The 27,160-nt window shown below is 41.6% G+C and overlaps 1 protein-coding gene across 3 annotated transcripts; it reads right to left on the bottom strand.

Annotated features, from left to right (window-relative positions):
• Positions 1-2: 2 nt before the first annotated feature.
• On the bottom strand, positions 3-27,160 carry LOC119719928 (peptidyl-prolyl cis-trans isomerase G-like). Of its 3 annotated transcripts, none has more exons than XM_038189410.1 (22): positions 27,120-27,160; positions 25,910-25,992; positions 24,941-25,015; positions 23,557-23,664; positions 22,839-22,883; positions 20,499-20,586; positions 17,574-17,603; positions 16,242-16,387; positions 15,093-15,243; positions 14,145-14,276; positions 12,884-12,956; positions 11,902-12,095; positions 9,785-10,063; positions 9,181-9,441; positions 8,176-8,268; positions 7,493-7,612; positions 5,579-6,062; positions 4,691-5,433; positions 4,111-4,227; positions 3,161-3,301; positions 2,452-2,792; positions 3-2,075 (listed from the first exon to the last, which is right to left on the bottom strand). In XM_038189410.1, the coding sequence occupies exons 2-21, from the start codon at positions 25,974-25,976 to the stop codon at positions 2,537-2,539; spliced, it is 3,603 nt and encodes a 1,200-aa protein (XP_038045338.1). In that variant the 5' UTR covers positions 25,977-25,992; positions 27,120-27,160; the 3' UTR covers positions 3-2,075; positions 2,452-2,536. The 3 variants fall into 3 exon arrangements, with proteins under 3 accessions (XP_038045338.1, XP_038045340.1, XP_038045339.1); XM_038189412.1 differs by having other exon boundaries at positions 3,161-3,298; XM_038189411.1 differs by having other exon boundaries at positions 27,096-27,142.

Below are 27,160 nucleotides of genomic sequence, written 5' to 3'. Positions count from 1 at the left end.
GAAACATGTAATTTATTCACAGATCATTTGCCGATTAGTCCCACAAATATAATGGTTGACAAATACATCAATGTTCCTTCAAAGTAAAAATGCTGGGTATTATCCAACACACAGCCACATTTGTGTTTCTCAGTCTGTTTGTATAGCGTTTGTAACACCAACAATGTCTCAATGCAACCAGTTATACACATACACTTATTTTACAATTAACTCGCAAATACTAAGAATGAATTGACAGATTCCACTTTTCCGCTTACCATAAGCATTTAATATTAACTAAAGCAGAGCTTACATGTACAGGGTTTGCCAAAACTTTCTGTGCTTGCGCTATAGATTGATTGCATTTCGGCAGCCATGTTTGAGGTGTGTTTTGTTATGTTAACCCATTAACGATGAATGCAAGAGATCTACTCATGCCTATCCCTGTTGAACAAAAGCACACGCCTCAAAAGATAGGTGTAGTGCAAATGATCTAAACACTACACACACACAAAAAAAGGCCACACGCATTGGTGGGGTCATAATTTTGAAACTGATCGTGAAAAGCGGAAATTGCAGCGTGACCATGTAACACTGCCCGAAACAAACGTCAGGGAATATCGATCGCACAGTGCTTGTATGTATGGGAGCAACCGGGCTATTCGAATAACCAGCGGTTTGTTTGGGCAGTTATGTGCATGTGTGTTTGGTAACGCTTAGCAATTTCAACTCGCGTAATCTTTTAAATTTGCAACTTTTCCAACTGCATCAATTTTCATAAACCGTTGTCAATCTTGGACGATTTACAGTTTTCGGTGGCAAACAGGGTAACCAAATATAGCTAACAAAACTCCCCAAAGGTATCTATAAATGACGTCATCATAAGACGATCAGATTGAAAATTATGACCCCTCCAATGAGCGTGGACTTTCTTTTTTTGCAGTGTTTATGAGCACAGAATGGCGAGTGTAAGCATAGAATTCAATGTTTAGCAGAGGCATGACATAAAAGGGTCCATAAACCTGCACTGCGTTGTGCTATTAAAGACGAAATCACCAAACATTCTAAAATCAGTTAAGAACTATACAACTGCTCTTCCAGACAAAGCATCTCAAAATTTCTTATTAAAAATTACTTAGCGATTTGATGCTCAGCAGGTTACTAAGATTGGTTTATATTTCACAAGCCAAAAAAACACCAAAACCAGGGTGTCCAAAATGATACAAAATAAAAAAAAACCTACTACCTCCTACGATTTAAAGAGGTCACCAATGGTCAAAATGTTTGTATCTCACCTCCTGGCATACTGTGTACAAACCAATGGGGGTCTTGACCAATATTGACCCTAGGAATAACCAGGCTGACAATGCATGTTTCCATAGGAGGGTTAATAATGAAAAAACAAAAATACAACTTCATTTATATCACAAAATCAAACGTTGATTGCAGGATATGCGAAATAAGAAAAACCATTGGAAACTGAGGCATTCCAAGTGACTCAACAAGACATTTTACTTATACGATGAAAATCCATTAAAAATATATACAAATGGAGGAAATGAATCACCAAGAGGACGTTTCCCAAAAATGTTACAAAATCAAATCAAATTAATCATTCTTAAGGGGTTAGTATGACCAAAGCAGATGAATGAGATCATAAGAAACATTTAAAATTGCAATAATTGCTACTACCACATGTATTATGACATGGTTTCATACGCTTGTAAAAAGACAAAAGATAAAAAAAGAAGAAGAAATGTTACACACAAATTTACATGATCAGTTTGAAAAGTAGGAAAAAGTTCGATTAAAAAAATTCGCAAGATTTTTCTTGCGTATCTTCTCACGTTGAACAGCATTTACACAGAAAAAAATGAACTACTACCACAAACAGCACAAGGCCATAACATCTACTCTACACAATGTTTACCATTTTTCTTATGAAATTTAACACTTCTACAAAATCATCAAACACCAGACGAAGCAATTTCATGGATGATTTTAGTAATGAAGTACAAAGCATATAATGAACTCAAAAATTTGAGATTTTCATTAATGACTTGCTCAGGTTCTCTGAAAACATTTTAAGGAAATAAGGCCCCCCAAAAAAGTCTCCGGTTTCTGGTATGCGCGCGCGTTGCCGTAGCCATGCGCGTCGGCAAAATGAAAAAAAAAAAATTTCAATGAAAGATGATGTCTCAAAACTGCCAAACTCACTGGTTTGACTGGAATCCTGCTGCTGCACAATTTTAACGTGTTTTTAGATTGGGTTATGGTCGAGAATAAGCTTTATGTGGCCTCTCTGGTCTCCCATATATTTGCACTAAGTTTAGTCGGGCACCATTTGCAGTCATCAGCCGACATTTGAAGCAAAAAAATCAGGTAAAAAAAAAAAAAAAAGCCGCGTCGCCAGACCACTATTTGGGCAAGCTCCATACCAGAAACCGGAGACACTTTTTTTTTTTGGCCTAATATAAAGATGGGCAAACACTAAAATTCGCCCGCTATACAACTACTGTTGTATGTATCGATAAAATGCTGGACAAACGCTTCGTGATCACACGCTGGAACTGGAATAGCTTCGGCTACTGCGACTGTAGGATCTGCTGGCGCTTCTCCTTCGGCTCCTAGACCGGTTCCTAGACCGGCTCCTAGAGCGGGACCTAGATGATGACCTAGAATGGGACCGGCGGGCTCGCCGGTTCCTATCACGGCGAGGTGGTGATCTCGGCCGACGGCCGCGGGATCGCGACCGCGACTTGGTGCGTGACCGGGAACGCGACCGACGGCGACGCAGCGGACTTCGGCTCCTTCTGCATATATTAAAATGGCAATTGAAAATATGGACAACGTAAATAAAAATTGCTTTTATTATCAAAAAAAAAAAAGGTATAAACTTGACGTTCCGGTCAGTATGCTCTGACCGACTCCTGAAGACGGTCAGAGCATACTGACCGGAACGTCAAGTTTATACCTCTGGTTCTTTTCAGAACCATTCTCTTAGTTGAGCAATTATTCGCACATGGTGTTTCCGCAAACCTTTTATTATTTAGTATCTCCACCATGCAAAGCCTCAAATCTTACTTATGATCAAATAAGTTTTCACGTGTGATTAACTTTTACGATGAAAAATTATAGCTGAGTTTCTCCCAACATAGCACAGAAAAATGCGGTCTCCTACCTTCTGGTTCGGCTGATGGATCGAGATCTCCTGCGTCTTGGGGACGGGGAGCGAGTCCTCCGACGTCGCCGTGGTGACAGGCGCCTGGGTGACGGTCGCCGTGGTGATGGTCTGCGCCTCTCCCTGCTTGGGCTGCGTCTGTTAATGGAAAACAAACAGGATGAATAAGATGGCAGCACATTAAGATGAGGAAAAAGTTGAAAATGGATGACGATTCTGAAAAACAAAATTTGTCCAGCATGATCCATGAAGCAAGCCTTTATACACATACACAGCTAGCCTTTATACACAAGTTGGTGACATCATCTGTTGCAGATATTTAACAACTTCTCCAGACCAATCCACAGACTACATTTGTTCATAAAATGCTATTATGGCAAGGTATTCTGCACTGTGTACAGTGCAAATTTCATAGAATTGCTAATCATTAGCACTAACCCTTTCAGACGCAACACAGTGCATCAGGTGTGAAAGTCTGGTGCACTTTGATGCAATTAGCTACCAACACCAGTGCATAAACGGCCACTTCTGACACTATGAGAGCTAATCCCATTGAACAATGCCTCAGTTGTTTCCTGCTGCGTTCAGTGACCACACACTCTGAGGCATTTTGGCCGGGAGACTTTGGACCTGATGGCTCTTGCTACACTGGGCAAGCTTGTCATATAGACAAGTGTTACATGTTGCTGCGTATAGCAGAGTTTCTAGCCAAATTACAACGGAGAGTTAGGGTCAATAAGACGGAAAATGCTTGTCAATTGAAAACAGCGTTACCGGCCCAAATGTTTCGTGACATCCTTGTGACGACTCCTAAGCTACATTTGTTTGGCCCACAATTTCGCTATGCAATATTTTCGACTTTGTCAGCATAGCAGTTTATAAATTGAACACACTCATAGTCTGAAGCGCCACTCTCTCATTTTTGCTCATGGACTCTGCATAATACTTGCCTGCGATCACGGGCAGTTCTGCCTCTGCTTCGAGAGCGACTCCTGCTCCTCCGTGGAGGGATGGCTGGACGCTTCCGGCCACGGGGGCCTGGCGATGGACTGCGTGAGGAGGCAGAGCTGATGGAGTCAGACGTGAGAATTATAGACGTCAAATCAGATACATCCAAAATTTGAAGCTTGGTTTAAACGGAATGCGAGTTGAGATTATAATAATTATGTTATTAGTAAGTGTATCATTTGAATAAGTTTGCAAAAGGTGGAAGCTGGAGTATTCTGGGGGGGGGGGGGTCGAGGTTGATTTTGGACTGGCAACGTGACATTGACACAAGGCCAAGAAGTTAATTCACAATGCCTGGCATTCCATACATTTCTTTCTTTCTTCTGCCGAGTCCATCCAGACTACAATGTGCACGTGTCAATTTAACTTACCTTACAAAGTCATCATAATTGTGTGAAAATCATCATGCTACACTAATTGATGACACTCATGTCAGTCATTCAGGAACTTAATTTTACCATTCTACAAAGTTGTTTAACACTGAATATTTTACATTTTTTTCGTAGGGAAACCAGAACCTACCTTGATCTGCGAGACTTCCTGACAGGTGACCTGCGGTTTGACCTCTTGGCAGGTAATTGTCTAGGAGATCGAGACCTTCTCCTAGGTGTTGGGGATCTGCTGCTGGATGAAGAGGATCGTGACCGCTTCCTTGCCGATCTTGGAGGGGACCTCTTAGCTGCTCGGACAGGAGACCTGGAGCGCCTCCTAGGTGACCTGGAACGCGACTTTGAGCGTGACCTAGCTGACCTTCTAGGCGGTGAGAGCGATCTCTTTCTCTCTTTGCTTCTCGGTGGGCTGCGATGATCCCTGCCCGGGCTACGGGAACGGGAACGGCTCCTACCCCGCGGGCGTCTCTTGGCAGGGCTCCGACTACGGCTACGGCTGCGGCTCCTGGAGTGGCCTCGCTTGTGCTGGGCTTTGGAAGAAGGTTTGTCCTCGGAGCGTGTTGGTTTGGGGCTTGCCTCTCTTGGGGCTCTGGTTTCTGGCGCCTTCCTCGGCGGAGAGGCGGCATCATCACTGTCAACCTTCTTGAATTTGGCAGGCACTGGCGGCTCTGGGGACTGAACCACCTCTGCCTTGTCAACAGAGGGCGCTTTGTTATCTTCTCCGTCGGATTCCTCAGCTCCTCCACCCATCATTTCCTGGATCTTGCGATTCTGGGAGGTCAAGGCTGCAAGGCGCTGCTCCAGGTCGGTGCGCTTCTGCTCCAAATCTTCAATCTCCTCATTTTCAGAACTGCTTGAGTGCTTGTCTTCATGTTCCTGTAAATTAAGACAGAGTGGAAATGTTGGATATATACCATCATGACTTCATGATTAGTCACCAAAATATGACAAAAGTTGGACAAGTCACAAGTGACACAAATCAAGTGGTTCTATCACAGAGGAAGAATTTTTTTGCACTGACCTGGCGAGTGTCCACTTGACTTTGTCCAGATCTCTCAGTCTGGGCCGACGCCCGAGGACTCCGCCCAGTATGTCCCCCATCTGCCCCGCCCATGCCAGCTCCACCAAGCTCTGCCTCGTCCTCGGAGGGCGGCTGCCACTGGAATCGCTCCTTCAGCGTTGGGCTCCGCTTGCGCTGCTCCGTAGCCTTCTGGTACTTCTTGCGGTTCTTGGTTGAGTAGGGGTCGCCTGTTTTGTGTGCCCCGCTGACCTGATCATCATGCGCTGATGGAGATTCATCGTTGTCGTCGGTGTTGCTGGACGAGCTTGATCTTGAGCGGGAGCGACGTGGGGAGGAAGGAGGTAAAGCGGCCAACTTGACCCGCTCAGAGGGGCTGGTCGGCCAGGCCTTCTGCCTGGACACGGGCAGGGGGGACCTGGAGGGGCTGCTCAGTTCATGCTGAGGACTCAGGTGTCGAGGGGAGGGGCTTCGATTAGGTCCATGCCTGGAGACAAAACAAGTCAGATTGCACCTTATGATATCAGTTAACATATGCAAATAAAATTTCACTTGCACCAGTTTACACCATGAAAACCAACCCTAACCGCACCTAACGCTACAAAATACTACTAGTAGTAAACTGTAGTATGCAGTACTTGAGCATATAAGTGAGCACAGCACTCATAGTACTTTCTAGTATTTGAGTACCTGCATACATAATTTTTGTAGTACTTTGTAGTATGTGGTACTGTTCTCCAAATGAACTCTTAGGGGGTTAGGGTTAAGACACAAAAGACACAAAATCTGCTCAGACAAAAATGACCTCATAATCAATTTTGCCCTGTCACATGCAGTAAACATGCACTTTACGATGCAATTTTGTTTTGGCAAATATGGTGTAATGTGGGTTTATATTGTCTCTGCCTCTGCCATGGACGTTTTCTAAATTCAATATAGGGAGCTATAGGGAGCAGAAAATACCCTACTGCACAGGAAACCAATGGTATGTTTTTGCACTCTAACATTGTCAAGGTAATGGAAACAATTGGTAAATGTTATAAGATGGAATTTTGCGTCGGGGTGATAGAAATCAAATTAGGTTTTGCCCTTCACCGACGTTTAAACACTGTATATTCAGTGTGCTAATTTGTAAATGTGTTTTGCCGACCCAAGGAACAACAATCCGACAAATCGGATGCATATTATTACAAAACTAACCTGTCAAAATTTCAGCTCAGTAGATATTTTTTGTCTCGAAAACTGTGAAAATGCATCTTCATTTTTCTTGACGCAAAGTAAGGTTTTCGTTGAAAGTGTGATGGTTTGGTTAGAACCGTCGCAAGAAAAATTATGGTAATTCCCTTTTTTCTCGAACAATGACAGCATACTAGGCGCAATGATATCACAGGATGTTTGATCCTATTATTTACTTACAATCAAGTGGGATATTTCATAATATTTGGCAGTTTGATTTTTGAATGTTTGCAAATGTTGTCATGGGGCCTTATTCACGAGTCGGCCATGTTGAATTGAAAGTGAGGTAAAATCTTCATTTTTTGGACTTTGCGAAGAGAAATGATAGCAAGAACATTAGGAACTAATTCAAGTCTGCTTAAATTAATAATTTAAAATTTGCAATTAAACATTCCCTAATGTTTAAAGCCAGATAAAAAAAAAAAAAAATGAAAGTAAAATAAGGCTGCATAAATAGTCTGGCGCCATTCCATTCAACACTGAACAATTTATGAAATACATTCAGGGAACACGACAAAAATGGCTACCTCGTGAATAAGGTCCATTACCTTTAAGGGGCATTGAACCCCGTGTTAAGAAAAAGTGGTCTGGCTCGACATTCCTTAATCCTGCAGCATATCCTACAAATCCTCCTGGTAGAATTTGAAGGGTCTGGCCAGGTGTTTTGGGTTAATATTTTACCTTCTCAATTGGACTGGTGATGGGGAGCGTTCGTCGATGGATGGTGGTGAGGATGATGGGCTTTTTGCAGTCAGGACAGGTCGACCAGCGGGTGGCACTTCTTGACGTTTGTTTCTCACACTGCAAATTAAAAATACTCAATATTTAAGTACCGAGATACCGACACTGCATGGATGCTCAGTGCTCTCCAGGAGCTAGAAAATTAAATAAAATTGGCAAGCTTAATTGGTCGACACTCCAGCATCAGACCCCTTTCAAACTTATACCAATGTCACTGATGGTCCACTGACCTTGACGACCTTGTTGGTCAAATGTTGAGGAAAGAATGCAAATTTAAAGCAGCGGTAACTTAAAGTTGAAACCCAAAGGCAACCAATAAAACCCTGTAATACCTGCAGGCAAACCGCTAGTTTAATCCAGGTAAACCTCTAGTTTAATTTCACATTCTGCTCTAGTAAGCAGGAGGTCACCGTTTAAATTTCCACCCAAGCAAGCTTGTGAAGTACTGGTCATGCAATTTCGGACAGCAATGAATGAACAGTGCTCATAATATTTAAACTGAGTAAAGTTGAGCTGAGTAAAGTTGAGTTGGGTTCATTTGTTGATCTCAGATAAGGACAATAGCAATGGATGGCCTATGCTTTTTGAGAATCTCTCTTCTATTTTTTTTCATTTAGACTTACCCAGATTCCTTGTTTGCATCCGAGAGCTTCCAGGGTTTCTGGCCTGGCTTCCAACGGCTTGGCGGTGGGCTCAGGGACTTGGATTTACGGGCTCTGGAACACAGTAAAAGATTTGACATTCAAAACAGGATTGCACAATTAGACAAATTCATACAGACGAAGGATTTTACAATGTGTGTGTGATTTTACAAGTTAGGTGAAAAACTTAAAGAGATTTTGATGTTTTACAGAACAGAAAATAAGGTTTTCCTTGGTCTAAAACCTAACTCTCAATCCTCCAAAATCAACCAGGCAGTTTTAGAGAATTTTGGAGGGTTGAGGCTGAATGGCGAACAAGTATCGTTGATTTGAAGGATGCATTTTGTCAAGGTGTTCAGCTATACCAGCATTGCTTATGTTCAGCTATGCACAATTGAGGCCTACTTATACTGGACGTCATCTGCACTGCTTCTGGATATCATCTGCACTGCCTCAACGTATTACAGTGAGTGGAGTATTTTTACATTGAGGCAGCTGGGAGATTTTTAATGATTGAGGATGGGTCCAGGGTTGGACTTTAGCGGTAGCCCACTAGCCAGATGCTAGTCAAACAGCGGCAGGCTAGTCAAACTAGATCTTAAGTAGCCCAGCTGGCGAGTCAAAAATTATTGGGCTACGGCAAAGATGAAAGGACAGGAAGAAATAATTCATCAAATTCAGAAAGCAACCCTGTATCAATTTGTGTCTAATTTTATTAATTGTTTATAGGGTTAAATGATTAGATCTGTTTATAACAAACACTGACAAGATTGCCTCAGGGTCCACATTTTACATGTATGCACATTGTTGTTTATGAGAAACTCTAGAAAAGAAAAAGATGCAGGCTAGTGAAAATACCTGCGGGCTAGTTAAGAGTCTGTCCCAGTAGCCTAGCTGGCTAGTGAAAAAAAATTAAGGATGAACCCTGTGGATGCTATCAAAAAGGGCCTAGGTAGTTAGGGTTAAAAATGCATGAATCCTCCATACCTGTCGTTTGTCTTGACTTCCATGCGCTGGCCTGCAGCGTTTCGTCTAGCATCCCTAGGGGAGGGGCTAGACCGGTGTCTGCCAGCCCCACCGCTGCCCCTCTCCCTCCTGGGTGAACGGGCCCGGTCCTTCTTGGCTTTCGGGGACCGCGATCGCGGCTTGGGAGAGGACGCTCTCTTGTCTTTGGTAGCCCCCTCCTCGTGGTCTTTGTGCTTTTCCTTGTCCGAGTGCTTCTTGTGTTTCTTATGCTTCTTGTGGGATCTGGAAAGACAAATTTATGTGTTAAATTCATCCTAAACCGATACGTTTTGCAGTCTGTTCATGGCTTCATGACTATGGGGAGCTTTCAATATTGACTTACATAGGAGTTAAGCCGAGAGCAAACAATTGTGGCACACCTTACAATACCCATTTCTTTTATTCTATATAAAGTTTTACAAGGGAAAAAAACACCTTAAAGGTAAAACCTCAGGAATTCAAGATTTCTTTACAAAACATGACATCAGGAAATTCCTGACCAAAAATCCTGAAATCAGGGCAAAAATCCTGACAAATCACTCCCCTGCATAACCGAATAAGATTTTTTTTTCAGATGAAATCTCACTTGTCTTTATCTTTCTTGTGCTTCTTTTCCTTTTCTTTCTCCTTTTCCTTTCCTCTTCCCTTCTCCTTTCCTCTGTCAGACCTCTGGGCTGCCTCCACGTGGACCCTCCCTCTCTGCCCCCTCTCGTCTCTCACGGGCGCCCGTCGATCCCCGAGCCTGCCAGACAAGGGTCTATCTCGCTGACGCCCCCCGATGCCGTTGTTCCTGAAGCGAGGATGGGCGCGATCATCAATCAACATTTCCCGTATCACTGCCCTGCCCTGTGGGGGTTCATCACGCCTGGGACAAAATAAATTCCAGAAAAAATAATGTTTTACTTTGTCTTTCGGGCAATTCCACGGCAAAGTAGACACGGCTGGAAAGTGGAAACTGTGTGAAATCTTCCAAACTACAAGCATCACAACATCAAATGTGGTGTCAAATTAACGGGGACAACAAGATCTTTCATTTGAGTGGTGTGATTCTCATGTGATTCTCATGGATGAAAAATCATGGATTTTTGGTAGTCATCAGGCATGCAACTGGGAGTTTAGAAAAAAACGAGGAAATTCCAAACCACACAAGGCTTTGTTCAGTTTTTTTTTTCAATTTGATATGGCATTCATGAGTAGTAAAAAACGAGGAAATCAGCAGATCCGAGGAAAAGTTGCATGCCTGAGTCATATTTGCACTTTCTTTTAACATGCAAAATGTGACTGTTATTGAGAGTTTTTGTGTTTAAGGAAGAGAAAAAGGTTCATATATTATAAGAAAAGAGTTTCGTTATGTTGCAGTTAATCAACCTCAGATTTTATGCTGTGTTAGAAACCATGAAGAGGAAGTAACGTGAGTGACGTAACGTGGGTGACGGTACCTCCCTGTAATGTAATGTCTCTTGCATCTAAAATACACCCTTATTTGATTCAAAATGGGTTTTTATATCTAGCTATGGGTTGAATGAAAGGTAAAATAATGTTACTTCTGTGTTGCAGACTACAGTTTGAGTAAACTGCAAAAACAAAATTGCAGGACAATTTCCATGTCCTTTTTTTGTAACATGAGTGACGACCAATAAAACACATGTTTCCAAAAACTGAATTCATGGATTGAATTTTTCTTTCCATTTTTGAGTATCCCTTACACCAAGGTTGTTGTATGCTCGTTTGATTCAGCTTGATCAAATAGTTTTGAAGCAGTGAGAGGTCAAAGTAGCCTCATGGCATATAAATGTAATGTGAGTGATGGTGGAATTGCCCTTTCACGGAAGCGTGGTATCATCCGATACTATGGCGATTCTATTCAAGGTAATATATAAGTGAGAGCAAATTTAGCTTTCAGGGATGGATAAGTGAGCTCTGAATTTTTGCAGGAAATTTGAGGCGTACAAGTAATGTACAGAGACATGTATGGTATAAACAGGATTACTTCAAAACGTTTTGTAGTGTGTCTATGTGCTAAAGGATGGTTCATACTTGGAGTGCAAGCAAACGTAAACAGGAATTTGCAGCGTCAAGGCAAATTTCGCTGAGACAAATTTCCTGACATAAAATTTGCTTCACACTCCCATTCATGAGGTGGATGTACTGGCTTTAATTTAATGGGAAAAAGATTTTTTTAAAAAGGTTTTGGAGAGTTAACCCTAACTCGCTAGGCTTTTTTGCTAGGATGTAGCCTCAATCCTGCAAAATCCTCCAATTGGCCTCATGGAAAAATAGCATGTATAGCCTCAATACTGCAAATTCCTCCATTATTTCTTGAATATGGCCCGTGGAGGGGTGACCACTGCCTGAATCCTGCAAAATCCTGCGGCAATGACTGTCAATATGTTGAGGCTTGGCCAGTGACATCCTGGAGCAGTACGGAGGATTTCAAGCATAATCCAGGCCTATATTTATGCATAGCTGAGCAAAAAAACACAAGGTCCGGCCCAAGACCTTGACAACATGCATCCTACGAAATCAGTAACACACTTTTGCCATGTAACCTCACTCCTTCAAGTTCATCCACTTTGGCAAAGAGGATTTTGAAGAATTCAGGGCGGTTAGGGTTAATGATGTTGATGATAATGATATGGAAGACATTGAATTCATGCACCAGACCACGAGGCCACAGCACTCCACGAGACCACAAGGATGTACCTGTTGTCTGGCCTTGCAGATTGCAGGGCCATGCCCCGCTCCCATCGGTCATCTTGGGATCCCAGGCTGGCCCTCCGCGGCCCTCTAGCCGGCCACTGGTCAGACACCAGGTTGCCTGCTTGCCGCTGCTCCTCCACGCGCCAGTGAGGGGGAGTGACACTCCTCGAACGGGAACGGGATGGAGTACGGTAAAGCTATAAATGAAATTATAGAAACAAAGACTTTTGTTCACAAATCTTGCATTGGAATTAAACTTGGTTTATCTGCTTCTACCGATATCATTGTTACTTCAATCCTGGTTAAATTACAAGTACGTTGTGCAATTGATGAGATGGAATATTTTGCATCGGGGTGATGTAAATCAAATTAGGTTTTGCCCTCCACTGACGTATAAACACTGTATACTCAGTGTGTTACCTTCCGAGTGAAAGTTGGAAAAAAAATCACTCGAATGGGACTCGAACCCACAACCTCCTGCTTTCTAGTGCAGATGTCTTACCACTCGACCACCGAGCTAACATGTATACAGTGTTTATACATCGGTGAAGGGCAAAACCTAATTTGACTTGTGCAATTGCTTCCGGAGGAAAATCGCAATTATCAGAACAGCGTTAACATTTTCACATCACAATTCATCCTGTGTTTCATCCACGGAAAAATGGCTGACAAAACAACTCTCTAAATAATTATGCTCCAAAATCTGAATAAATACGATTAAAAGCTTTATACGGAACTGACCAATTTTCGACAACACTTGTTGAAGTTTAATTGTTTGTGTTTGTTCAGAACACACATTGAAGGGGTTTTCTCCGAAAACTGAATTCTTTATGAAAAATTAGTTATTAAATATGAAAAAAATTTATTCCGTCCTCGTTAACAAAAAGTAGGAAATCAAAGGCTCTTAAAAAAATGTTATAACTTCCCTAGGATCAGTATTATAAACATGCAGTTAAGGAATTTTTTTAGAAATGTAAATACTCACCATTGTACCCCTTCCCTTCACCTTACGTCCAGACCGAGTTCGACTTGGGTTCATCCTCCGCATTCGCTGATTTCTGATGGAAAAAAAAACAAAACACCAATGAAAAATTTCAGGCAATTGTAATGTTTTTCTAACAAAAGTTTGAAAAAAATCCAATCCTTTGACTTTAGATTTTAAAAAAAGGAATAAATCAGTGGAAAGCTGTTCAGTACTAACAACCATGGCCATTGAGAGCTGTAATTTAACATAGGAAGCAAGATATGTTATGGAAGGGACACCCCCCCCCCCCCTATTTTGTGTTGGCCATTGTGTTCCAGGATCTCTGGGAATTCTGTTGAGATATCTAGGGGGATGTGTTAGATAACAATAGTATATGGAGCGTCTATAGGGATACTGGGGGGAAGGGGGGTACCCATCTGAAATTGGGCACAGTATAAAATTTCAACATCTCTTGCCAAATTGAATAAATGCACCTTTTACCGAGGACTACTAATGACAGAGGTATTGTGCCCACTCTTGGACAAAACACTCACTCCACGACAGACAATGCGTCTGCCATTACTGGGGGGCACCATGAGTGTAAAGTGACTCCGTGTCCAGAATGGTATATATTGTAAGTAGCTACATTAACCCTAACCTTCCCAAATCCTCCAAAATCCTATTTGCAAAATGCAGATTTTGCAGCATTGAGGCTATATGGCAAAAATGTGTGGCTGATTTTGGAGGATGCACTGTGTCAAGGTCTTAGGTCGGACCTTGTTATGTTGTTTATGCACAGCCGTGCATAGATTATACTTGAAATGCTCCGCATTGCTCCAGGATGTCACTGGCTCTGCTTCAACATATTGACAGTTACTGCTGGAGGATTTTGCAGGATTGAGGCAGTGGCCAGCCCTTCAAGGACCCCATTCAAGAAATAAGGCATGATTTTGGAGGATTGAGACTGTATGCAATTTTTACATGGAGGCAGTTGGCGGATTCAAGTTGCATCCTAGCAAAAATGCCTAGGGAGTCAGCTAGGGATAAACTAACCCAAGATCATAACAGTTTGCAATTAACTTTATGCGAGTGCTAATTTAAGGCAAAAATTATGTTACAAAACATTCATGTTGAAATGTGTTCAGCTTCCAAATTCACAGTGCGAAAACTTGCCTTGACATCACAAATCAGCATTACCACTCACTTCCACTTTGAGTAAGATCGGGCTTTTTAACTCAGTTTAAACTTGAGGAGTTTCAATGCATATGGTCTCCATACTTACGGCAGGTCAGTCACAGGGCTTCTGCGTAACAGGAACTTATTGGTGGGAACATCTGGGATCTGTTCTGGGTTGATGGTCACGTTAGCCGACAGCTCACTCTGGTAAACTGTGGGTTTGGGCTCTTCCTTCACACTGAATTTTGTATAAAAAAAAAAAAAATTGAAAGGAACAAAAAATGTTCATGTTAAAGTTTCTATATCCATTTTGTTGGAGGGTGTTGCATATGGAAAATGAATCTAATCCTATAATTTCTGAGTATTGCAATGAGATATAGAGCCAGGTGAAGAAGTTTAAAATGTGGAACGTCCCATTTCTACTTCCAACAATATAGACCCCATGCAAAGAGCACCCTATATTTATTTATGATTATTCGGCAATCAGCCAGTTTGGTTTTCCAACTTCGCATGTGCGCAATGATATGGGCATTCGGGATAAGTGAAAGATCATTGAAGGCGCTTGAACGCGCAAGGAGATGGTTGCACGACGTTCGCGCGTTAATTACGAGCAGAATGGACGTTCGCGTAACATCGCAGATACAAGACGCTTGATGCTTATCCTAAATGACCTTTGGCCTGGACCACTTCATCGAGAAACCAAACTGGTATTGGCCGGGATAGTCCACGAAAGTCTTTGAAGTTTCAGCTCAGTGGATATTACACTTTTTGAGAAAACAGTTAAAAACCATGCAGAACCTTTTCATTCCGGAACACGATTTCGTCAACAGAACCCTTTTTTCCAAAAATCAGTCAACTAACTGATACGTTGGAAATCACATACATTTCTTGATTTCTTCTAAATGACAGCAAGCTAGATGGAATAATTTCACAGGGTGTTTAGTACCAGTGTGATCCGTAATCTAAGTAAGATTTCTGATAATAATTTGGTAGGGTTACTTTTGGGATAAATGCAAATGATCCTTTATGCCTTTCAGTTCTGTAATTACATTACCTTTCTTCTTTCTTGTCTCTCCTTGACTCCCTTGCCTCCTTTTGTTTTTTCTTCTTCTTCTTTTGCTTCTCGTCTTCGCTCTCCGAGGATGATTCCGAGGAGCTCTCCTCAGAGGAAGAGTCTTTGTCTGGTTTCTTCTTCCGCTTGGGCTCTGAAAATTAATTGAATTAAATGTTTGAGCTCCTTAGCTTCTTTCCATTATATAAACAAGAGATCATGTGAGGCAAATGTTGCAACCATCTACATAAAAAGTGCAGACACATTCTCTATTCATAAAGGAAAAACTTGGCAAACTTTTGATATCCGCTCCGTTCACAAGTACCCCCTCACCGGCAAAGAAAGTACAGTTGGGGGTGGCTGACCGACGCCATCTTGCCTGACTGCAATTTTGCCGCGACGCGCGGCCGTACCACCGCGTGTACATAGTACAAATCCTCTGGTGTACGTGCGTCACACACAAGGAACGGTGCGCGTCAACCAGCTAAATGTCCCACCCATGGGACGTCATTGCTAGGTAAAAGGGCGCCCCCTTTTGTTGACGCACGGAGCCCATAGTGTGGGTAAGACGTGATCATATGTAAACATTTGAATTATCACAGCCCTAGCCTTGCGTACTAGAGTAATACGCTATTCAAATTAACTTGCACTTGCAAGGTTAATATCAGTGTTACAAAAGCAGAATGATTCATCCCAATGAATGGTTGGCTACAGACACTTCATTTCTAGAAACTGTGACATCATAACTTCATTTGCATATAATGAATATTCATTTTACATCATAGCTTCATAATGACTTAACATTTTCTTTGAAATGAAGATGCAGTTCAGTGAGCACATCTGCCGTAATTTCTGGGCGGGGTACGAGCTTCTCTGGTTATACATTATCAAAATCAAAATTTCCAAAGTGCTGTCGGACACACAAGTGCAGAAAAATTGGGGCAATTCAGGATAAATTGTCTGATTGTTAAATCTAAAAATACCAATTTTGACAAAATTTGATCTGTTTGACATATTTGATCTGATTTCTCTCAAAGATTATTTAAGTTATGGATGTCAGAACAAAAATTAGTTTCATCTATGTTTCTATTCATTGTTGGGGATGTTACAAGTGTTACTCACGGCTGAAGGCCGACAATAATAGTTTTATACCTTTTGCTTTCATTTTCAAGACGAGCTCGCCGCAGTTTGTCACACGCACATCGGTCGTGGGCCGGCTCTTATTGTCAACCCGCAGGTTCTCGATTTCCTGCACGACCTCTGACCCCAGCAACACTTGGCCAAATACAGTGTGAATCCTGAACGAGGAAGACAAAAAACATGGGCTGATCACTGAATGATTCACAGAGATTAAAACGACTGGTTCTTAAGTGCTCGGCCTGATTTCATAGAGCTCCTGCAGTCGGCTCGGCAGCCGTTGCTAGACTTTAGTTATACTCGGTGTATAGTACGAATGAGGGTGCATTACAAACCGGGGATTACCAAAGTCAAGCAACAGCCGCCGAGTCGACTGCACTTTGCGTGACTGACAGCAAACATGTCGACCTGCAGGTCACGCATTACCGGTATACCAGCATGCATTGCGGTTAGCGTCGCCATGTTGGAATTGTAGTTACACTCAAACATGTACAAGCGAGCCTCAAAATTTCCTCTGGAAATTACATGAAAAGTAGACGTCTGAGGAACTGCAAATTTGTTTTCCTTGCTAGTATTTAAGAAGGTGAGTGTATTATGAGATGGAATTTTTTGTGTCGGGGTGATATAAATCAAAATTAGGTTTTGCCCTTCACTGACGTTTGAACACTGTATACTCAGTGTGTTACCTCCCGAGTGAAAGTTGGAAAAAATCACTCGGGTGGGACTCGAACCCACGACCTCCTGCTTTCTAGTGCAGATGTCTTACCACTCGACCACCGAGCTAACGGGATCGGCTGGCTGGTCTAAATCTGATGTACATAGCAGCGGGTACCGCACAAACTATTATGAGATGGAATTTTTGCGTCGGGGTGATATAAATCAAATTAGGTTTTGCCCTTCACCAACGTTTGAACACTGTATACTCAGTGTGTTACCTCCCGAGTGAAAGTTGGAAAAAATCACTCGGGTGAGTGTACTTCCAAAACGTAAATAAACTAGCAGCAAAGTCTGATTGTGAAAATTGATGGAAAAAAAAAAAACATCCTCCTCGTCACTTGCTATGGCGACAGTGTGGCCGATTTACGGAGGTAGTCCAGTAAATTGGCCACATTTATGGGGCTACATATGCATAATGTGCATTCATGTCCGGCTCTTGTACGTGCATGTCGGACATGAATCACCTCTGTGATTGGTCAACACATCATGGAGGCGGGGCTTAGTTGATCGATGAATTGTCTCTACTGATCTCTCTGTGCATCAGGTTTTTTGCCGCACTTTACTACCATTGGACAATGGGCCAATCTACAAAGTGGCTACTTATTGATATTATTGGGGAAAAACTCTTACCCATCGAGATGTGGAGCTTGCTTGGTCGTGCTGTACCACGGGTATGTAAGAAAGCAAGTTATTGGGAAAGAAAGCGAAACAAAGTTTGAGGTTAGTCAAATGCATGATGAAAGTGTGTGAAGTTCTGGAAAGAAATTCAGATTAGTAAATTTTTCACATCAACTATGCACATGAACATTTAATCATAAACGATCTGTAGTACTTTAAAAAGCACGCGATCCTAAAAATCACTTATTGTTTAGAAGGATTCATTTTCCAATGTTAGGGATTCAGCATGAAAAATTTCACTTTGCGACTATCCTTCATGTATGTGTTGCCATAGGAGTTCAGTCTTTATACCATATCATATTTTGGAACTTCATGGAATATTTTGGTCACAAATTTACAATCGAAAGCAGCACTTTCTTTACAATTCTCACCAGCCGAGTAAAAAGGGATACAGTTGAAGGAAAGACTCAAAATTGAAGAAGGGTAAGATTTTAGGTATTCTTTCACAATTTTATTTAAGGGGGGAGGGGGAGGGAGAGGGGTGGACTCGTTTTGATATTAGGAAAGTACATGTGCGCTCTCCTAAATAATATTTATGTGACTCTCAAACCAATACTTACTGCATCACTATTCGATAAAGTAAAACTGTAAAAAAAAATCAATACATTTCAAAAAAACTGCAAGATCTTTCAATGAAGGTACGTCTGAAGGAGTTTGAAGTCACACATTTTTTTTTCTCATTTTTCGCAGGTTGGTCGTGAACCATATGTTTTGCACTTAAGAAACAGATGGCATATTGGAAAACAGCAAATGGCCACATTCCACAGTTTGGATGAATGTATTTTTAAATATTTCATTTAAGAAACAAGTCAAGCTTTTTGAATTCAATAGTCTAGTACTAAAGCCTTTGTTAATCATGACAAAGAACAGCTCCATAAACTACCCAAGTATTTTTTGATTCCCAAAAATCTACCATTACTCCTATTCAACAATAAGGAACACACTGGCGGTGCGCATCTGAAATTCAGACCCACACAAAGTTTACAGACCAATTACCTTCGAGTGCTGCTGGAATAGAAGTTTTTTTCTGCAAAACAGTAATTCAACACAAAAACAGCAAAATAGAAACCATCACTAATGAGTTTCAGTCAACATTTAATGGTGAACATAAAAAAATATACAAAGCTACAAAAGTTACAATGTCTTGTTCCTACATGGTACATGCTTTATTTAATTACCAGTTAAATTATGTGAAAGTAAATGCCACACATCATATCAAACAATGAAAAATCGTACCAGTCTCAAAACTCTCTCGCTTTACACCACCACCACTGTTGAAACACTCACAAGGTTCCTAGGACAGTTGTTTGACCAATTCACGCCGGGATTATTTTTGCCGAAAATTTTAATTTTTGCAAAAGGCAAAATTTTCCAGCCAACTTCTGATATACAGCCAAATGCCACAAAACTGATTCACAAGAGTCGTTTGAACAGTATTTGTATAATACAGTAAACTCTGGCCAAGTCGACATCGTACAACTTGCCAATTCACTCAAGTCGGCCTTCTGACTAAAGTCCTGATTGTCTGTAATGCATTTCCATTGAATTTTTTATTTCTAAGTCGGCTATTATAAGTCGCCATTTCGCTCAAGTCGTCGTGTTACTCTCGGTCCCCTTTCCATAAAAAGCATAACAAAATCCTTTGTGTAAGTCGGCATTCAAAAAATCATGCATTGCATTGACTTCCTGCACTGCGGTTGGCAATAAGTGTTGAGTGGAAAGTGGTTTGGCACGGCCCGTGATCGCTGCATTGGTGTCGCTGCACAGCCAAGCCAAGGGGTTTCCCACTACTGCTTGCATCGTGAGCATATCAATACCAGTTCCCCCTCTAGTCCTGTACGCATGCGCTCTGTCCATTTTGGGGGTCGTCTTATTGAATGATGCAGTCAATACCACGCACGCATTTAATTTGTAACTGTACACGACATTGTACACGTGGTCTCCTTTATCAATACCCCAAACGTGATGATAAAGTTCGAGGATTAATTTGCTGGAATCAACTCAAGCATTAAGGAGGTAAACCAGGGTAAATTGAAGCCAATTAGTGCAATGAATCATGTGTGCAAAAAGGCCATTCATGTAAGTCAGCAAAATGACGACTAACAACAGATGTTGGCATTCGCGTAAGTCGTCACAAATTCTCGGATCCTGAGAGTGCCGACTTAGCCAGAGTTTGCTGCATTTCTTGCCGAAACCTCATACCCCGGTATGTTGCAATACGCAGAGGTGTGCACTGGAGCATAAATTGTCGAACAATAGGCCGTGCACAACGGCCAATTCGAGATCAACTCACGGTCCGCCTCCACAGACTTTGTGTGTGTGTGTACAAAAGGCACGAGGAATTAAGCGTGTTTAGACGTCACCCAGGGGGGTGGAGGCAATCAGTGCGTGTTATGACGTCCTCCGACGCGAAGTGGAAAATCAACTTGTCGCAGAGTGGCGCGCTATTTTTTTGGGTGTCTTTCCTGATTTGCACAGAATCACGAGCCTCCAATTTCACACTTGGGAAAAGAATTGGTCAAGAGAACCTGAATTTCAACATGACCAGTAAATTTGCTTTGGCAACGCATTCTACAACTTTGTAAGCTATCCAGTGTGGACAACTGCACTTATTTGAGATTCTTTTTGGAAACTTTTCCATAGAAAAGCCTGTCGATTTTTTCAGAGTTCAGAGTATGAGTTGCTTTCGAAATAATTGGGTGAAGGGCAAAAATGACTAACGTCTGCATCATCAATCTCATTCATTGCAGAATACACACATACACACTAACTACCTCTAGCTCTCAAGTCATGTCTGTTTAGGAAAAAATCATCTAACAGCCCCCTACTGTACCTCCCCTTTGCCCCACCCATCCCCAAACTGACCAAAATACTTACATGAAGAACTGCGACCCATTAGTATCCTTGCCACGATTGGCCATGGATAGCAAATATGGCTTGTCATGCTTCACGTCAAAATTTTCATCTGCGAATTGAAAAGAAAATAGCTTGAAAGGAAATTTTTAGTTACTGAGGGTAAAAATTTTCAAAACGATATAATTCTGTACCAACGAGGAACTAAGATATTGGTTTAGGTTTGCTTCCGTTACATGTAGATTGCTTATACATTTACATGTAATTATTTCATTTCGCTTTTTTTTTTTAAATTTTGTGAAGGGCTTTCTAGTCACTTTCTGAAATGAATTGTCAACAATCTGGCCTTCCAACTTCAAACATTGAAATCAATAAAAAAAAACTGTGGCTAAAGATTAAGATAGAGTGGCTAAATGAGTAAGAAACAGTGAATAGAAGTCAGGAGAGCATTTCACAATAGCGTTATCCATGTGGATGGTAAAAAGCTATTATTACTGTTTTTATTTTTCAAATCTTTAGACATAAAAAGTAACCAAAGTTACTATTACAGAGATACAAAATAGAACAACTGTCATGGAACAACTTGCAGCTCCAAAGCAAATAATTATGGAGAATTAATACAGCTATCAGTTCTGGGTTCCAAATAATAAAACATAAGAAGATGTGTGCGTGTGTGTGTGTATGTGATAGTGTTGTACAAACCCGTCGCGAAACTGACCCGACCTGAAAGCCACTTCAGGTCGTGCCTGTTTGTCCATCATTTCAGTCGGGTCGGGTCAGTTTCGGTTTTGCATTTGCAATTTTCAGGTCGGGTCGGTTAAGCCAGTTTGGAAAAACCCCAAATAAACTGAAATAAACCGAAACAGTTTGGAAATTCACACAGTGCAATATTTGTTGCAGAGTCACTGTGCGCAGTACAACCAAAATGGTTTGCAGTCTATTACGCACAGTCTATCACGCACTGTCTATAACATCTAGACGCCAATAGTAGGTCACGTTGTGAGCGCCATACGGTATGATTCAGCTACTGAGACACGATCATTTTGATTTCATGTGACGTGGGTAATTTCAGACACAAAAAGTGGACACAGATGCCCAAGCCAGTTTTTAAGTGTTTTTTTTTAGTCAGTACGTTTTTGTATCAGTTTTCCTTGAATTTTTGTCGGGACGGGTCGGGTCAGTTTTAGGGAGTTCAGATCGGTTTCGGTTCGGATTCGGTTTATATCTATAATGTTTCGGGTCAGTTTGGACTGGTCAACCCGACCCAATGCACAACACTAGTGTGTGACCAGAGTTAACCTGCAATACATTTTTGACTTATTCACATCTTTTAACTTTGTTGACACAAGAATGTCTGTAGTAACAAACCTGGTAATGAAAAAGTTCTGTCTGAAAGACAAAATCATTTCTTAAAAAATAGGAATAAAGAGATTATGGGCTTCGTGCACAAGTACCCCCTTAACGACAAGAAGGGAGAGTTGCGGGGGACCACTTGGAGAGACATTGGAACGTAATGCTGACAACGCCCGATGCTCACGCGAAGACGCTTTGGCCTTGTGCACATTTCAGAACAAAATAAGTGCTGCACACTTCGAGCTATACGCGCGCGAACCAGTACGCACACGCGGTGTTTCCCGTCCACGGGACTCTCGAAGGTGGTAAATAAGCGCCCTCTCTTGTTCGCAAAGGAGCCCATAAGAGACACAGGTGATGTCTTTAAACTACATGTACATTTTAAGCGCTTTCTAATGAAAAATTACTCAGGTGCATTACGGTCAGTGGTTGTAACAACCATGTATTAGTATAGCCACTAACCATAATGCACATGAGTCAGTTTTTCATTCATAATGCACTTAAGATGTACATATGTAGTTTAACCCTAACCGTCCCAACTCCATCAAAATCCATCCCCCTTTTTTTGGTGGGTTTTGGGGGACTTGGTCCTGCAGGCCTGGTGTGACTAAATATTGATGGAGTATGATGGACTTGGGCCTGGAGGCCTAAAACAAAGCATGCATTGGAAGCAGTGTGATTGATGGATTTTGGCGGACTTGGCCCAGTACTTAGTAAAAGACAGTAGGGAGTTAGGGTTAAGACATGAACTGTGTCTCTTATGAGCTCTGTGCGTGAACAAGAGAGGGCGCTTATTTACTTTTAGGACAAAAAGTTATTCATGCATCTTTAGGTACAATCATGGGAACCCTCAAATGTTATGTATCACATCTAAAGGCAGATATTTACTCTTCTGCATTTTGCAGATAGAACGGTTTACTCACGTTATCAAAACTGCACACCGCTGAGGCAAACATATATAAGAGTCTAAAATTAGAGTAAACAGGTACTTCCCCAGCAAGGGTAACTCACCGCCAAATGTACCACCATAGATGGATTCTCCCCCTGTTCCATTTCCTGTCAAGAAAGCAAGATGAATAATCTTTGTAAAACAAATTGCTGAATAAAAGTTTGCCAAGTTTGATTTCCATTTTTCTTGGATAAATCATATTTCATGGCAAATATTATCTCCATCCTCACCGAGTATTCCTTGTTAAATTCAAGACGAGAACAATGTAGAGGTAACAATTTTCCACATTTCTATTTCAGAAAATACTGGAAAAAATATTTCATATTTTGCCACGTGGTATGTAGGTGTCAAAGTCCACTGATATGGGCATGATTTATCCTTTTCTTTGTAATAAGTTTTCTGAAGAGTCATTAACAATCTGCAGTGCTTTGTATCTTATCAAAATAAGCTACAATCAAGTTAAAAAAAAAAAAAGCCTGTCACAAGCCAATGTGGCCCATCAGGCCGGTGTTTATTTCTGGTTTCAGTAGCATGAAACAACTGGGAATATTTCTATTCCCTCCCTCCATCGCAGCTTACTGGCCGGCTAATGCTGATACCTATTTATATTCTTGGGTGGAGAGAGGCAAGTGAGGGTGAAGTGGCTTGCCCAAGGACACAACATATGACCAGAATCTGGATTCGAAACCCTGACCCTCTGATCATGAGTCCGAACCCTAACCACTAGGCCACTTTCACCCCTATGTATCACTTCCTCCTTATACCACAGACGGTGCTTACCTGCACTGAAATCGCCTCCTTGTATGATGAAGTCTTTGACAACGCGGTGGATGGGTGTGCCCTTATAGTGTAAGGGTTTCTCTGTTGTCTTGCCGATACCCTTCTCACCTGCAATTCACACAACAACAACAATCTAAAATTTGCACATCTGTTGAATTGCAGTTCCACCTTTTTGAGTTTCTGACCGGATGGACAGTTACGGATTTGGCCACAAGTCGTGCCTAATCGCACATGGGTGAAGCTGCACATGCGCTTCTCCAACGCCACTGTGTATGTTTTGGCCACGCGCATCATGTGTAAGTGTTTCGCAAACTTCGGCACAATTGTTACCATTTTGTGAAAAGAATATACATTCCGTGTAAAAGGCACAACTTCATATTTTTGGTATTTCTACGTTTTGGGGAGTGCATTTTATTGGGTGTTTGTTTCATTTATAGGTCAAACATGATGAAATCAATACTAAAAGTCAATTAAGTAAAGGAATTTGACACACTGATTTTGATATCACTGCATACCAAAGCTGTTAACGGCAGAAAAAAATATGGAAGTACATTTTGTCTACATGCGTTTTATGAGTGACTTCATGTTCAATAACCTAAGTTTCCACTGCAGGTATTTCTGGCATGTAGTTAGCCAGGTTGGACTCCGTTGTGTACACGCAACGGAGTCCAGGGTATGAATCTCTCCTGCCATAGCGAAAAAAAATTATAACACATTTTTTGCATACCTTTACCCGACGGAGGAAGCTGAAATTTCCCTTACATATTCCTTGTGTCCAGAATTGTACCTGCGCTGGGTTTAAAAGCAAATATGTCAGCGGGCGGCGTGTTTACCGAAAATAAACCGCAACCCCACGTTTTTATTGAAAACATTTTCAGTACGACCTCCCCACGTGAAGATTACGCGCGCGCGTGCATGTACACCTAGCACGCTGCCGCCACGGCAGCAAGCGGCAGAAAACGGCACGCGCGTGTACGTCTTCACGCGGAGAGTTCGTACTGAAAAATATTTTCAACAAAAGCATAGAACTTGCGGGTTAACTGGTTATTTTCGGTAAACACGCCGCCCACGGACATATTTGCCTTTTCTAAACCCAGCGCAGGTACAATTCTGGACACAAGTAATATGTAAGCGAAATTTCAGCTTCCTCCGTCAGGTAAAAATACGAACAAAAATGTGTTATAATTTTGTTCGCTATGGTGGTACAATTTATACCCTGGACGTCAGTCGTAATGCAATAAAGACGTCGTCCAACCTGGGCTAGCATGTAGTTAGCCCTACCACTCTATAGATTGTCATTTTGGGTCTATTTAATCCACACTGCTTAGGGTTTGAGTAGAAAAAGAATGCTTTTCAATTTGTTCAAAATTCATTACACCCTTACCAGTACAGAGGGCTCGGAAATTCTCACACGTCAGGGGGCAGATATCCGTGTAGAGTTCAAAGGTCACACGTCCAGCTGTGTTACAAATTACAAATAATGGATGATTATTGTGAAAGGTGAATTTACAAAAAAAAGGAAAAGATTTTAAACATTATCGAGGTACATTTGATATTCCAATCATTCACGTTTTTTAAAATTTCCTTTACTCCAACTTACCAGCAAGTTAGGTGTTTATATTTCAATGCCAAGTATATATCATTATCAAATAATAGATTGTAGCAAAAATACAAGAAAAAGTGACAATTTTAGGCAATTTTGGAATAAGTCAAAGCAGAGATATCAATTTTATTTCAATTCTGGCCTTATTGACTGTCCTGATCCATTAATTGACCCTAACCCCCCGGGCCCTTTTTGCTAGGAGCCATCCTCAATCCTCCAAAATTTTGCACAAGTGTTCAAATGAAGGATACCCACTGCCTCAATCCTTCACAATCCTCTGACAGTCCTGCCTCTCAAAATGTGTTCATCCTCAATCCTCCTCAATCCTCCAAAATCCTCCTCAATCCTCCAAAATCCTCTTCTTCTTCAAACACCATTCATCCTCAATCCTCCAAAATCAACCGGTACTGAATGTGCATTCAATCTCAATCCTCCACACTCCTCCAAAAGGTCTAAAATTGTATCCTACACTCATCCTCAATCCTCCAAAATCCTCCAAACTGCCCGGAGGACTTTGGAGGATCGAGGAGGGTCAGGGTTAATTGAACTTTACATGTTGGCATCAAGACAGGCACATTTCCAATGCCATACTGCATGTTCAAGCCGTGCATTGTCATGTACACAAGTACGTCAGATTTTTGTGAGACATTTATCTTGGTCAAAACATGAGGGGGGGGGGGGGCTTGTTGCATCGGTCAATTGTGTGCTACGCACAAAATGTGTCAGAGTGTAATGAAGAAAGGATCTTACCCAGAGATCCATTGATAGTGATGTCAAAGAAGCATCGCGGTCGATGCTTCGCAGCTGAAGCCACCATCTTGGCACAGAAGAATCTAAGGAAATGAGAACAGAAAAAAGAGATATTCATTTGTATTGCAAGAAAACAAATACTTCAAAGCTCGCAAAATAAACCAATTTTCAAGGTCACATGATTGAAGGTGAATACTTTCCTGGTTTTTAAGATAATTACTGCATTTATTCTTGACTTGTTTACCCTGGGATGGGTAAAATCAGATTAGGGAAAAATTCTGCCAACCGGACACCACTTTTTTCAATTAATTTTCTAGTGCCAAAAGTTACCTCTTTTATGGTTATTCCCTCCACTTTCCCTCCTCTACTCTCACCCCCTCCATGCCCTCCTTTCCTTAATTTCTATTTATCAATCAGTCGCTCACTTCATCGAGATTCGAACCTCGGACGCTTGCTTGATACACGAGTCTCTTAACCGCTAGGCCGCGCACGATCGCTGTTGCAATGATCAATCTTTGGACGTATTTGAAATATCCACTGAAATAAACTAAATATTCATGAGAAAATAAATATTCATAATGACGTATTGCACTATCATTGGCCGGCTCATGCGACGTCTCATGCGACGTCATGGTTATCGATGTCATGCGTATAACGTACCGCTGTTCCAGACACTTCAATCGGTAGCTCCCTTCAATCAGTTTTGACCGGCTGCTTCAACTCAGATCTGCACTACATGTGCATGCAAAATGTGCTCCAAAAACACATTTTTACCAATTTTTTTTCGCATGTCCACTCTTTCCTGGATTCCTCTTGGTTGAACTTGAAATCACAAGGTAAGGTGAAAATTTGGATGTTTGGCGGCAGGTAAGTGGTGTCCGGTTGGCAGAATTTTTCCCAGATCAGTAAATAATACTGTTTTCCACTGATGCCAAGCAATGGGAAAGTTGTACACCGACTTGACTTTCCAGAAAGATGCACAGCGGTCGAGTTGGCAAACGGTCGAGTTGACTAATTTTTTTTTTAACTTTCAGGTCTCTGATCGACACCCGATATCCGTGCAAAATTTAAATCATGAGAGCGACCACATCAACATATTTCTGCAATATTTACAAACACTGATGGATTGAGTAAATGTTGAACAAAGAAATTTCACAATATCATGCAGTAAAAACGTGAAACGGACCATTTATTTTGACCAGGAACTTACCAAAATCGTCTTCTGTGGACAGCAACTAGGCCTACATGCAT

The sequence above is a fragment of the Patiria miniata genome, unplaced genomic scaffold (genome assembly GCF_015706575.1).
Source record: "Patiria miniata isolate m_02_andy unplaced genomic scaffold, ASM1570657v1 HiC_scaffold_9, whole genome shotgun sequence".
Lineage (NCBI taxonomy): Eukaryota > Metazoa > Echinodermata > Asteroidea > Valvatida > Asterinidae > Patiria > Patiria miniata.
The sequence above is the reverse complement of the archived record's forward strand: the minus strand, read 5'-3'. Positions and strand labels throughout refer to the sequence as shown.